This window comes from Sus scrofa, chromosome 9 (assembly GCF_000003025.6).
Source record: "Sus scrofa isolate TJ Tabasco breed Duroc chromosome 9, Sscrofa11.1, whole genome shotgun sequence".
NCBI lineage: Eukaryota > Metazoa > Chordata > Mammalia > Artiodactyla > Suidae > Sus > Sus scrofa.
The window spans coordinates 46,490,519-46,505,024 of NC_010451.4; the positions used below are offsets into that span (position 1 = coordinate 46,490,519).

The 14,506-nt window shown below is 40.6% G+C and overlaps 1 protein-coding gene across 3 annotated transcripts in view; it reads left to right on the top strand.

Annotated features, from left to right (window-relative positions):
• The window catches only part of CBL (Cbl proto-oncogene), a 95,919-nt gene that overhangs the window by 73,582 nt on the left and 7,831 nt on the right, over nucleotides 1-14,506 (top strand). For all 3 annotated transcript variants that reach the window (XM_003129932.4, XM_021062968.1, XM_021062969.1), the window contains 3 exons: nucleotides 12,201-12,341; nucleotides 12,716-12,816; nucleotides 13,538-13,720. In XM_003129932.4, coding sequence (XP_003129980.1) covers nucleotides 12,201-12,341; nucleotides 12,716-12,816; nucleotides 13,538-13,720 — 425 coding nt within the window. The remainder of the gene's footprint in view (nucleotides 1-12,200; nucleotides 12,342-12,715; nucleotides 12,817-13,537; nucleotides 13,721-14,506) is intronic.

The following is a 14,506-nucleotide window of genomic DNA, read 5'->3' on the forward strand; positions in this document are numbered from 1 at the left end:
ACCTGCTGCATCATGAGGGAACTCCTTGATTACTGTAGTTCTTTTTTGTTTGTTTGTTTGTTTGTTTTTACTTTTTAGGGCCACACCCATGGCAGATGGAGGTTCCCAGGCTAGGGGTTGAATCAGAGCTGCAGCCGCTGGCCTACACCACAGCCACATCAATGCCGAATCCAGGTCATATCTGCGACCTACACCACAGCTCAAGGCAATGCTGGATCCTAACCCACTGAGCAATGCCAGGGATTGAACCCACATCCTCAGATCCTAGTCGGGTTCAGTAACTGCTGAGCCACGAAGGGAACTCCTGATTACTGTAGTTTAGTGCTAAGTTTTGAAATCAGGAACTCCAGGTAATCCAGGTTTTTTGTTGTTGTCCGTTTTTTTTTTTCCCCCCCAAGATTGTTTTGGCTGTTCACAGTACCTTGAGATTCCCTACAAATTTTAGGATGAGCTTTTCTGTTTCTGCAAAAAAAGTCATTGGGATTTTGATAGGGATTGCATTTAATCTATGGATCACTTTGGGTAGTACTAAATAACATTTTAATAACTTTGTCTTCCAATCTGTGAACATGGGATATGTTTCTGTTTGTCTAATCTCTTTCAGCAGTGTTTTGTAGTTTTTATTGTATAAATCTTTGATCTCTTTAATCGATTTTAAAATTTCCTTTTCAAGTTGTTTATTGTTCATTTTTAGAAATACAGCTGATTTTTAGAGTTCCCATTGTGGCTCAGTGGTTAACGAACCCGACTAGTATCCATAAGGACGCGGATTCAATACCTGGCCTCACTCAGTGGGTTAAGAGTCCAGCGGTGCTGTGAGCTGTGGTGTAGGTCAAAGACACGGCTTGGATCCCCTGTTTCCGTGGCTGGGGTGTAGGCCAGCAGCTACAGCTCCAATTTGACCCCTAGTCTGAGAACCTCCATATGCCATGGGTGTAGCTCTAAAAAGACAAGGGAAAAGAAATACAGCTGATTTTTGTGTGTTGACTTTGTATCCTACTACTTTGCTGAACAGCTTTTTTATGGAGTCTTTAGGGTATTCTGCATATAAGATGATCACATCTGCAAACAGGGAGATTAATTTTACTTGTTTCTTTCCAATTTATTTCTTTTTCTTGCCTAAGTGATTTGGCTAGAACTTCCAGTTCTGTGTTGAATAGAAACGGTGAAATCAGTTTCCCTTGCCTTTTCTTTCTTTCTTTTTTTTTTTTTTTTTCCGTCTTTTTGCTATTTCTTTGGGCCGCTCCCGCGGCATGTGGAGGTTCCCAGGCTAGGGGTCGAATCGGAGCTGTAGCCACTGGCCTACGCCAGAGCCACAGCAACGCAGGATCCGAGCCGCGTCTGCAACCTACACCACAGCTCACGGCAATGCCGGATCCTTAACCCACTGAGCAAGGGCAGGGACCGAACCCGCAACCTCATGGTTCCTAGTCGAATTCGTTAACCACTGCGACATGACGGGAACTCCCCCTTGCCTTCTTTCTGATCTTACTGGAAAAGCTTGCAGTCTTTCACAATTGAGTATGATGCTTGCTATAGGTTTTTCACTTACGGCTTCTTACTATGTTGAAGTACATTCCTTTTGTTCCTATTTTATTAATTGTTTTATCATGAAAGGGTATTGAATTTTTTCAAATTTTTTTTTTTTTGCATCAGTTGAGATGATTATGTGGAATTTTTTTTCTTTTACTTTGTTGATGTATATTATACTAGTATATTTAACCATCCTTGTATTCCAGGTATGAATCCTACTTGGTCATTCACTGTATGTAATCTTTTTAATATACTGCTCAATTCTTTTTTTACTACTATTTTAGTAGTATTTTGTTGAGGGCTTGTACATCAGTGTTCATAAGGGATATTAGTCTATAGTTTTCTCTTGTAGTGTTTTTGTCTGGCTTTGTATCACGGTTGTGCTGGCCTCATGGAATGGGTTAGGAAGTATTCCCTCTTAAATTTTGGAGAAATTTGAGAAGGGTTGGTAGTAGTTCATCATTAAATGATTGGTAGAATTCATCAGTGAAGTGTCAGGTATAGGGTTTTCTTTGTTGGGAGATCTTTTGATTACTGATTCAATCTCCTTATTAGTTACAGGTCTATTCACATTTTCTATTTCTTCTTGATTTAATCCTGATTTGTCCATTTCATCTAGATTACCTAATTTTTTGTTGTGTAGTTATTCATAGCACTCTCTTATAAGCCTTTTAATTTATGTATAATTGTAGTATTAACCCCACTTTCATTTCTTTTTTAAAGAACCATTTTATCTTATTTTTCTGTTCTCTATTTTATTTAGCTCTGTTCTAATCTGTATTATTTCCTTCCTTCTGTTAGCCTAGGGTTTAGTTTATTCTTTTTCTAGTCTTGAAGTTTATAAAGTTATGTTATTGATTTGAGATCTTTGTTTTTTAATGAAAGCATTTATAGATACAAATTTCCCCCCTTAGCACTGCTCTTGTTTTGTCCCATAAGTTTTGGTATGTTTTATTTTTGTTTTCATATATCTCTAAGTATTTTCTAATTTCCTTTGTGATTTCTTCTTTGGTCCATTGGTTATCATTCAAAGGTGGAGATATTGAATAATATTTCCTAAAAAGAGAAGGAACTTGAGACCAAAAAACAAACCAGGCAACTCCATAAAGTACAATCATGAAGTTTTTTGTGGGCAATTTACATATAGGCAGTATCCGGTGGATGACCATCCAGAGGCATTCAGGGCTGCACTACACATCACTGACAGGGATATGGGGAATTTAAAGGGGCCGAAGCTAAAGGTAGAATCTGACTGCTAAGGGACAGTCATGTCTGCGGCAACAGTAACTGGTTTTTTGGTTTTTTTTTTTTCCTTCTCGCATCCTCCCGCTCCCCAGGGGTCTCATGACCATTATTCTTCACAGGCCATTAACCATCTGTTTCAGCAAAAGGCACTCTTCCAGTTTTCATATCAGGTGAAGGCAGAGGTAAAAGTTGGTAGGACTTAGGTATATTCCTTGTGAGCAGACTAAGGTTCAGTCACACAGGAGGGGAGGAGGTGGGACTGCAGACCCAAGATAGAGCTGACAAAATGGAGTCAGTATGCTTGAGCCACAGTTATTTAAAAGTTATTTAATTTCCACAGTTTTGTGAATTTTCAGTTTTGCTTTTGTTGTTGATTTCTAACTGCATCTGTCATGGTCAGAAAAGGTGGTTTGTATATCTACTTTTAAATATATCGAGACTTAATTTGTGGCCTAACATATCGTCTATTTGGAAGATGTCTCGTGTGTACTTGAGAAGGATGTTTGCTTTGTTAATGTATCTAATAGGTTTATTTATTGTCTGATTGTTTAAATCTTTTATTATGAGTCAGGTTCTGAAATCTCCAGCTGTTATTATAGAGCTGTTTCTCCTTCAGTTTTGTCAGTTTTTGCTTCATATATTTTGATAGTCTTTAATTAGGTGTGTAAATGTTTATAATTGTTAAATCTTCTAATTTATATAATATTCCTTGTCTCTTGTAACCCTTTTTGATAGAAAGTCTATTTCATGTGATACTAGTATCATCTCTTCTCCCCCCAGCCCCCACTCTTTTTTGGCTACTATTTGCATGCAGTAACTTGTTCCATCCTTTCACTTTCAGCCTATTTGTGCCATTGGGTCTCAAATGAGCCTCTTATAGACAGCATATAATTGGATTGTGTGTTTTTTATCTAATCTGCCAGTTCTACATCTTCTGCTTGGGGAGTTTAACCCATTTATATTTAAAGCGATTACTGATAAGAATGGACTTCCATCATCTTGCAATTCGTTTTATGTATGCCTTATAGTTTTTTGTCCCTCACTTCCTGCATTATTTTCTTTTGTGTTTAGTTGTTTTCGTGTGTGTGTGGTGAAATGTTTAAATTATTTTCTCATTTCTTTTTATGTATATTCTTTGGATAATTTTCTTTGTGGTTACCATAGGGATTACATTTAACATCCTATAACACTGTAACCTGAATTTATACCAGCTTTACTTCAGTAACATACAGAAACCCTGCTCCTTTACAGCTATACTCATGCCCCTTTCGGTTGTTGAGTCACAAAATTATATCTTTATAACATCGTGTGCCCCTAGTTCTTTTAAACTAGTTCATGAACTAGTGCTTTTAAATGCATTAGTTTCCTAAATTATGCAGAAAAATAGATTTGGAGATACAAACCAAAGTTACAGTAATATTAGCTTTCATACTGAGAATTAGGTATTCGTCTCTTAAATCACGTAGAAAAAAAAAAGTCCACTTACAAACCATTATTACAGTAATAGTTACAATAGTAGCAATTGCGGTAGTAATTATGATTGCCCATATATTTACCTTTACTAAGGTCTTTGTTTCTCCATACCTTCAAATTACTGTCTAGTGTCTTCATTTCACCCTGCGTGACTTGCTGGAGCATTTCTTACAGGGTAGGTCCCTCAGCTTTTGTTTATCTGGGACTATCTTAATTTCTTCCTCACTTTTTGAAAAACTGTTCTATCAGATCCAGGCATACCTCAGAGATATTGTAATTTGGTTCCAGACCACTGCAATAAGGCAAATGTTGCAGGTAAAGCAAGACGCATGGGGTTTTTTTGGTTCCCCAGTGCATATAAAAAGTTATATTTGTACTATACCATAATCTATTAAGTGTGCAGTAACATCGTGTCTAAAAAGACAATGTACATACCTTAATTTAAAAATACTTTATTGATACATCCAGAGAAAGAAAATATTAACCTGCACATAAAAGAATAAATATTACCTTATTGCTAAAAAATGCTAATTATCACCCGAGCCTTCAGCAAATCATAATCTTTTTGCAGTAGTAACATCAGAGATCATGGATCACTGTAACAAATATAATAATGAAAAAGCTTAAAATATTGTGAGATTTACCAAAATGTGACAGAGATATGAAATGAGCAAATGCTGTTGGAGAAATGGTGCCAGTAGACTTGGTTGATACAGGGCTGCCACCAATATTCCATTTGTAAAAAACGCCATCTGTGAAGCATAATAAAACACGGTATGCCTGTGTAGGATTCCTGGTTGACAGCGTAGGTTTCTTATAGCACTTTGAATTTATCGGCCCACTGTCTTCTCGCCTCCGAAGTTTCTGATGAGAAATCTGCTCATAATCTTACTGAGAAATCCCTCATATGTGATATGCTTCTCTGTTTGTCTTTGTCTTTTGAAAGTGTGGGTCTCAGAGTTCCCATGTTGGCTTAGTGGGTTACCAACCACACTAGTATCTATGAGGACACATGTTTGATTCCTGGCCTTGTTCAGTGGGTTAAGGATGCTGCGTTGCTGTGAGCTGCAGTGTAGGTTGCAGATGCAGCTTGGATTCTGCATTGCTGTGACTGTGGTGTAGGCTGGCAGCTACAGCTCTGATTGGACCCCTAGCCTGGGAACTTCCATATGCCATGGGCATAGCCCTAAAAAAAAACAAAAAAGGAAGATAAAAGTGTGGGTTTCTTTGAGTTCCTCTTTTTTGGAGTTTGTTGAATTTCTTGGATGTGTATATTCATCAGTTTGGGAAGTTTTTGGCCCTTATTTCTTGCATATTCTCTCTGCTCCTTTATCTCTCTCCTGAGACTCCCACAATGTGTATGTTGGCCCTTTGATGTGTTTGGTCCCACTAGCTCCCTTAGGTTCTATTTGGTTTTCTTTGGCCCTTTTTCTTTCTGCTCTTCAGCCTGGGTAATTTCTATTGTCCTCTCTTCAAGTTCACTGATTTTTTTCCCTCTTCATATTTGCCTTTGAATACCTGTAGTGTTTTTTTTTTTTTTTTTTTTTTAAATTACGGTTTTACTTTTTAGTTCCAAAATTTCATTTTGGTTTTTTTTTAGGTTTTCTGTCTCTATTGATAGATATTTCTGTTTCGTTCACACATCATTTTCTTGATTTTTCTCTACATCTTCCCTTAGTTGAGTATCTTTAAGATAGGTGTTTTTTTGTTTTGTTTTTTTTGGCTTTTTTGCCTTTTCTAGGGCCGCTCCCGAGGCATATGGAGGTTCCCAGGCTAGGGGTCGAATCGGAACGGTCGCCGCTGGCCTACACCAGAGCCACAGCAACGTGGGATCTGAGCTGCGTCAGCAACCTACACCACAGCTCACGGGCAACGCCGGATCCTTAACCCACTAAGTGAGGCCAGGGATCAAACCCACAACCTCATGGTTCCTAGTCAGATTTGTTAACCACTGAGCCACGACGAGAACTCCTAAGGTAGTTATTTTAAAGTCTTTGTCTAGTATATTTGCCATCTGATCTTTTTCAGGCAAGTTTTTTCAGATTAATTTTTTCCCTTCGAATGGGCCAAACTTTGCTTTCTATGTATGCATTGCAATTTTTTTATTGTGCACTAAACATTTGAATGTAATAATGTATTAACTCTGGAAATCAGATTATCCTTCTTCCCTAGGTTTTGCTGTTTTGTTCATTATTTGGGTGTTTTTTTTGTTTTGTTTTGTTTTGTTTTTGTCTTTTTGCCGTTTCGTGGGCCGTTCTCGCGGCATATGGAGGTTCCCAGGCTAGGGGTCTAATCGGAGCTATAGCTGCCAGCCTATGCCAGAGCCACAGCAACGTGGGATCCGAGCCACGTCTGCGACCTACACCACAGCTCACAGCAACGCCGGATCGTTAACCCACTGAGCAAGGGCAGGGATCAAACCTGCAACCTCATGGTTCCTAGTCGGATTCATTAACCACTGCGCCATGACGGGAACTCCTGTTTTGTTTTTTAGTTGTTACAGGCCGTCTCTGTGTGGAGGATCAGTCAGAGTATAAATTTAATGTCTTTTTAGGTCGTTCCTGAACTTTTCCCTGGGCATGTGCAGTCGCTTTTTAAGTTTCCGCATATACATGGGAAATGTATATGAATGCCCTAGTCTTTAATATCTAACTCCTTAAAAGAGAAGAAGTGCAAAAAGAAGGGAAAGACAAAAGGGGTCCAGCCCTTTAAATCTCGTGGAAGTCACTTCAGCCAGAGGGGAAAGGGCTTGCAACAGTGGGGGGAGGTGCAGCAACTGTGACTGCTGCCCCTGTGAACAGGAGCAGCAGTCAAAACGCAGATTCCCCAATATTTTGAGGACTGAGTCCTTTTTGCCCACCCTTGCTCCAGCAATCTGTATATAGGCTGCTCTAGGAACATTTGCATAGCTGCTTGCCATGTGGCAGGGGTTGGGAATCGGTAGCTGCTACCCTGCTAAGAGCTGAAATTAACAGCAATTTAGCATCCAAGTCTTCACCTGGAAGTTGCAAAATAGAGTTTCAAAATAGTTAGACAACTTCTGCCAGTGCAGTTGTTGTCTAGGTGGTATTCCCTACTCTGCTGCCTTCCTAGAATCCTCCTTGAGTATCTGCTTTTTGTTTCATTGCTTCTTCCTCTTTATTTTATTCTTTCAACTTTCTTCGGGTTTTATTTGTTATTTTTCTAGTTCTGTGAGATGGATGCTGTCTAAATCTGCTCAGGCTGCCATAACAAAATACTACAGACTTGGGTGGCTTAAGCAGCAGAGTTAATTTTCTCATAGTTCTGGGGGCTAGAAGTCCAAGATTGGAATGTCAGCATAGTGCGCTTCTGGTGAGGGATATGTTACTGGCTTGCATGCTTGCATAGCCTTCTCACTGTGTCCTCACGTGGCCTTTCCTTGATAAATGCACACAGGTTGAGGTATAGAGAGCAACAGCAAGCTCTCTGGTGTATCTTCTTAGAAGGACACCAGTCCTGTTGAATTGGGCCCATCTGCATGACTTCATCCAACCTGAATTACCTCCTCATATACCCCATCAGCCCATACAGCCACACTGGAGATTAGGGCCTCAACATGTTAATTTTGGGGAGGAAATATTCAGTCTGTAACAAGTGCTGTATCTGCATTCCACAAGTTTTGATATGTCATGTTTTCATATTGTTCGCTTCAGAATATATGATTTCCCATGTATGGGCTATTTTTGTGTTGTCTGATATTCAAACATTGGAAGATTGTAAATTCCATACATATCACCTTCATTTCATAAAAGTATGTATTCTGCGGTTGTTGGGCACAGCATTCTGAATATATCAAGTTTGTAAATTGTATTCAAATATACTGTATCCCTTCTTTTTTTTAATCTACACATTCTATCAGATACTAAGAGGAATGTGTTAAGTTGTCCCCTATAACTGTGCATCTCTCTTTTTTCCTTTTAGTTCTGTCCATTTGTATTGTATATGTAGTTAGCCTATGTAATTAGGGTACATAGAAAGTTAGAATAATTGACTAATTGATAATTGTTTTTATGATTCCATTTACTCTCCATTTCTGCTTCTCACCAGCCTTAGTCTGCTTTGACTTACATCAGCTCTCTTTTAGTTAATGTTTGCATTATCTTTTTCCTTCCTTTTACTTTCAACTTTTCTGTAATCCTCGTATGGAAGGTATGTTTCTCATAAGCCGTATATATTTATTGGGGTTTTTTCCCCTTATATCTAGTCTAGTCTTCTTTGTTTTAAAATAACTGAAATATTCAAAGTCCTACTGTATATACATAGGGAACTATATCCATATCCAATCTCCTGGGATAGATGATGATGGAAAATAACACAAAAAAAGAATGTGGATTCCCACTGTGGTACATCTGGATCAGCAGTGTCTTGGGAGCACTGGGATGTATGTTCGATCCCTGGCCCAGCACAATAGGTTAAGGATCCAGCGTTGCCACAGCTATGGCTTAGGTCGTGAGTGTGGCTTGGATCTGATCCCTGGCCTGGGAGCTTCATATGCCGCAGGGCAGCCAAAAATGAAGGGAAAAAAAAAAGTATATATGTATGACTGAGTCAGTTTGCTGTGCAGCAGAAATTGGCACAGCATTGTGCATTGTAAATCAAGTATACTCGAATAAAGAAAAAATAAAATAATTGAAATATTTGTTCCTACTCTTTCCCCCATTTTCCCCATCTTTTTTGTTGTTCATTTTTTCTACTTACTCTCTTAGGATTAAAGTATTTTTTTGTTGTACTATTTCACTCTTTTTTTTTTTTTTTTTTTTTGTCTTTTTGCCTTTTTACCCTTTTTAGGGCCGCTCCCGAGGCATATGGAGGTTCCCAGGCTAGGGGTCTAACCAGAGCTGTAGCCACCAGCCTAAGCCAGAGCCACAGCAACATGGGATCCGAGCTATGTCTGCAACGTACACCACAGCTCACGGCAACGCCGGATCCTTAACCCACTGAGAAAGGCCAGGGATCGAACCCACAACCTCATGGTTCCTAGTCAGATTTGTTAACCACTGAGCCACAACGGGAACTCCCTATTTCACTCTTAATATTCTTTTAATAGTTGTCTTAGGGATTCCAACTTGCACTGTTTACTCATTAGAGTCTACTTTGAATCAATGCCTCTTAACATTCCTTGGACATTGAAACTTCCCACGTATTTATCCTCTAGTTCTCCTCATTTCTTCCTGCTTCCCCACACTTCCTTTGGAATCTTTTTTATTCCGCCAAATAACTTCCTTTAGAAAGACAGAGACAGGGAGTTCCAAACCCTGGTGGCTCAGGGATTGAACTCACATCTTCCTTTTTTTTTTTTAACCTAGCATTATATCTGGGACATTTCTTCCTATTGGTTAAAAAGTTCTTCAAGCAGTTCCTGCTGTGGGATAATGGGATCAGCAGTGTTTTGGGAACGCTGGGACGCAGGTTCAATCCCTGGCCTGGTACAGTGGGTTAAAGATCCAGTGTTGCCTCAGCCGGCACTTAGGTTGCAACTGCAGCTCAGATCTGATCCCTGGCCCAGGAACTTCATATGCTGTGGGTTGGCCAAAACAGAAAAAATAAATAAATAAAAATTTAAAAAACTTTTTAAAAAAGTTCTTCAAAAGCTGGAGTTCCCGTCGTGGCTCAGTGGTTAATGAATCAACTAGGAACCATGAGGTTGCAGGTTCAATCCTGGCCTTGCTCCGTGGGTTAAGGATCCAGTGTTGCGGTGAGCTGTGGAGTAGGTTACAGATGCGGCTCAGAGCACGCATTGCTGTGGCTCTGGCGTAGGCCAGTGGCTACAGCTCTGATTAGACCCCTAACCTGGGAACCTCCATATACCTCAGGTGCAGCCCTAGAAAAGACAAAAAAATAAAAGTGCTTCAAAATCTTCACTTTTAATGATTACCTGTTATCATATAATGTATTTATAACATCATATATTTAACAATTCCCCTATTGTTGGATATTTATTTTATTTAAAATCTTTTACAGTAATAAATTTGCTTCCCTGAACCTCTGTACATAGCTAGAAATGAAGCCAAAGTAGAATTACTGTGACCAAAAAATGTGACCGTTTTAGTGTGTGTTGCCAAAATGCTTAATGAACAAGAGGTGCAATTTTATATTTTTACTAACATCATCAAGAAAGAATTATAGTTAAAATTTTTGGATTGCCCTTTTAATGATCCTTTTCTCCTTATGAAAGTAGTACATGTTAATTAAAGAATATTTAGGAAGGCATTCCTGTTCTAGTCATGGGCCGAATGGCTAGTATCCAAGAGGATGTGGGTTCAATCCCTGGCCTCGATCAGTGGGTTAAGGGTCTGGTGTTGCTGTGAGCTGTGGTATAGGTCTCAGACGCAGCTTGGATCCAGCATGGCTCTGGCTGTGGCGTAGGCCGGCAGCTACAGCTTCAACTCAACCCTTAGCCTGGGAACCTCCATATACCTTGGGTGCAGCCCTTAAAGAATATTTAGGAAATACAGATAAGCAATGCTTAAGAAATCAAATCAGGAGTTCCCGTCGTGGCGCAGCGGTTAACGAATCCGACTAGGAACCATGAGGTTGCGGGTTCAATCCTGGCCTTGCTCCGTGGGTTAAGGATCCAGTGTTGCGGTGAGCTGTGGAGTAGGTTACAGATGCGGCTCAGAGCACGCATTGCTGTGGCTCTGGCGTAGGCCAGTGGCTACAGCTCTGATTAGACCCCTAACCTGGGAACCTCCATATACCTCAGGTGCAGCCCTAGAAAAGACAAAAAAATAAAAGTGCTTCAAAATCTTCACTTTTAATGATTACCTGTTATCATATAATGTATTTATAACATCATATATTTAACAATTCCCCTATTGTTGGATATTTATTTTATTTAAAATCTTTTACAGTAATAAATTTGCTTCCCTGAACCTCTGTACATAGCTAGAAATGAAGCCAAAGTAGAATTACTGTGACCAAAAAATGTGACCGTTTTAGTGTGTGTTGCCAAAATGCTTAATGAACAAGAGGTGCAATTTTATATTTTTACTAACATCATCAAGAAAGAATTATAGTTAAAATTTTTGGATTGCCCTTTTAATGATCCTTTTCTCCTTATGAAAGTAGTACATGTTAATTAAAGAATATTTAGGAAGGCATTCCTGTTCTAGTCATGGGCCGAATGGCTAGTATCCAAGAGGATGTGGGTTCAATCCCTGGCCTCGATCAGTGGGTTAAGGGTCTGGTGTTGCTGTGAGCTGTGGTATAGGTCTCAGACGCAGCTTGGATCCAGCATGGCTCTGGCTGTGGCGTAGGCCGGCAGCTACAGCTTCAACTCAACCCTTAGCCTGGGAACCTCCATATACCTTGGGTGCAGCCCTTAAAGAATATTTAGGAAATACAGATAAGCAATGCTTAAGAAATCAAATCAGGAGTTCCCGTCGTGGCGCAGCGGTTAACGAATCCGACTAGGAACCATGAGGTTGCGGGTTCGGTCCCTGCCCTTGCTCAGTGGGTGAACGATCCGGCATTGCCGTGAGCTGTGGTGTAGGTTGCAGACGCGGCCCGGATCCCGAGTTGCTGTGGCTCTGGCGTAGGCCGGTGGCTACAGCTCCGATTCAACCCCTAGCCTGGGAACCTCCATATGCCGCGAGAGCGGCCCAAGAAATAGCAACAACAACAACAACAACAAAAAGACAAAAGACAAAAAAAAAAAAAAAAAAAAAAAAGAAAGAAATCAAATCAGAGTTATGCATAATCTTACTACCTAGAGTCAGACAGTAATTGGCAACTTCTTGTATGCTCATTGCCATTCTTGTCTATACGGCATCATACTGCACATGCTCTTTTTCACTAGGCATATCTCGGACAGCTTAGGGTATCAGATATTTCTTCTACTCAAGTAGATTTTCAAATTATTTCATATGATTGCAAAGCAGTTCATTCTTTTTGTTTTCTTTTACTGTTTTTTACTCTTTATCTTCCAGACCGCTTCCTGTGCCAAAGCTGCCACCGGAGGAGAAGTGTGAAAGTGAAGAGGACACAGAGTATATGACTCCCTCCTCTAGGCCTGTGGGACTTCAAAAGACAGAAGTGAAATGGCCTTTGGAAACAACCCAGAGTTCACGGTAGGTTCACAACAATCCTATTTAGGAATTCAGTTGACACCAACTCACCTGCTTGGCTTGCCGCCTGCACAGCATTATCCAGCCAGAAATAAAACAGAAAAATGTATGTAACCCCTAGTGTTTCAAGCCTTTTGCAGCTGTAAGCAATTCTGCTTAATGTTTCTTCAGTACCACGGTAATTTCAAAACATACACATCTATTACTCATAAGAAGAATCAACCTTATGATATTTATTAGTGATATTGGCAAAAGGAGAATATGTTGTCTTGATAGAATCAAGATCTAGAGTAGTTGTGAGCAGGTGAATCTTAATAAGTTTGCGATAATGGAGTTCTGTTTCTGAAGATCATAATGCCACTTTCCTTCTGTTTCAGAGCAAGTGATTGTGACCTGCAGATTGATAGCTGTACATATGAAGCAATGTATAATATTCATTCTCAGGCGGCACCATCTGTCACAGAGAGTGGTACTTTTGGTGAGTAGTCATCCTGCTACTTTAGCAATCATTGTTGTGCTGGAGGAATGAGCCTGTAACGTTTGGCCAATGAAAACTTGATCTAGGTAGAATATTCTTTTAAATAATTTTCTTTGCAAAATATCTTTGGTCCATGGCAGTAAAACCTCCTTTTCTCTTTTATTACCCATTCGCACAGATAGTTCCTTTTGTGTTTTTCATCTTCCCAAGGTCTGGAGGCTTTTGTGTTATATGGCCTAAACCTGCAGTGCTGGCAGCTAGCTCTCTCTTATTCCCATTGCTTTTCAACATTGATGAAATTCTTGTGTGGGTGGTGAATACTCAATTCCCCTATTAAGCAGCTTACCAAATTGAAAGTTCAAGAAGGCAGTACACACACCAGGGCCCTTCGGCTGATCTTCCAAGGTGAAATGCAGAGAGAAATGTTAAGTGAGTGCTGTAAAGTAGCACTTGAGTCATGGGCATTATTGGACATTAACCTTGGCAAGGGTAGCTTTTGACATATTCAGAGAAGTAGCACTGCAGAACTGGTGCGGATTTCATTTTCCCTGTTTCTTTTCTCTCTACCCATGGGACTGCACCCTGTTTAGCCCACAGTGAATTTTCGATATTCGGTAATTCATTCTGAATGTGTTTGAATGAATGGATGCCCCTGTATGGAAATGTGTTAGAAGATGAAGTACATTAGAAAAATGAAATAACTGCACAAACTATTTTCTAGGTGAAGGGAATTTGGCCACAGCCCATGCCAACACTGGCCCTGAGGAATCCGAAAACGAAGAGGATGGTTATGATGTGCCCAAGCCACCTGTGCCCGCGGTGCTGGCCCGCCGCACACTCTCCGACATCTCCAATGCCAGCTCCTCCTTCGGGTGGCTGTCTCTGGAAGGTGAACCCACAACAAGTGAGTCCCCAGGCTGCCTTGGGCTTTACTGAAATGCTGTATGGCTCCTTAGTTATACCGAAACAGATGCTTGCTTGGTGACAGTGAGTTAGTAGCTAGCGGTAGTAGGCGAGTAGAAGTAGTAGACTAGATAGAAGTTATGTCTCATTGGGAGGAAGGCTGTTCCTGGTTCCCAAATTAGGAAGTTTAGTCAGACTCTTGAGGATTTTTGCCAGACTTAGAAATGGGGTTGTTCCAGAAGTTCCCGTCGTGGCGCAGTGGAAACGAATCCGACTAGGAACCATGAGGTTGCGGGTTTGATCCCTGGCCTTGCTCAGTGGGTTAAGGATCTGGCGTTGCCGTGAGCTGTGGTGTAAGTCGCAGACACAGCTTGGATTTGGCATTGCTGTAGCTGTGGTGTAGGCCGGCGGCTACAGCTCCGATTAGACCTCTAGCCTGGGAACTTCCATATGCTATGGGTGCAGCCCTAGAAAAGACAAAAAAAAGAAAGAAAGAAAGAAAAAGAAAAAGAAATGGGGTTGTTCTGTAAACGCTGGCTCTTCCTGTACTAGGGGGAAGTAGGATTTCTGGCTCTTCTGAGTGGGCCTGATGATAGTGGTAATGAAGCTTGATGGTTCAGATGACCTATTGCTGACTTCTGGGCCCTGTCACATTGGAAAGGAGGGGTGCCGGCTCTGGAGCCAGCCGGCATTTGGGCCTTGACTGTTAAGGGCTGTTCTGCTTGCATCTGTGGCCACCTGGGAGGGCAGCAGCCAGAGTTGCTGTCCTTCTGGAAATGGAAGACGG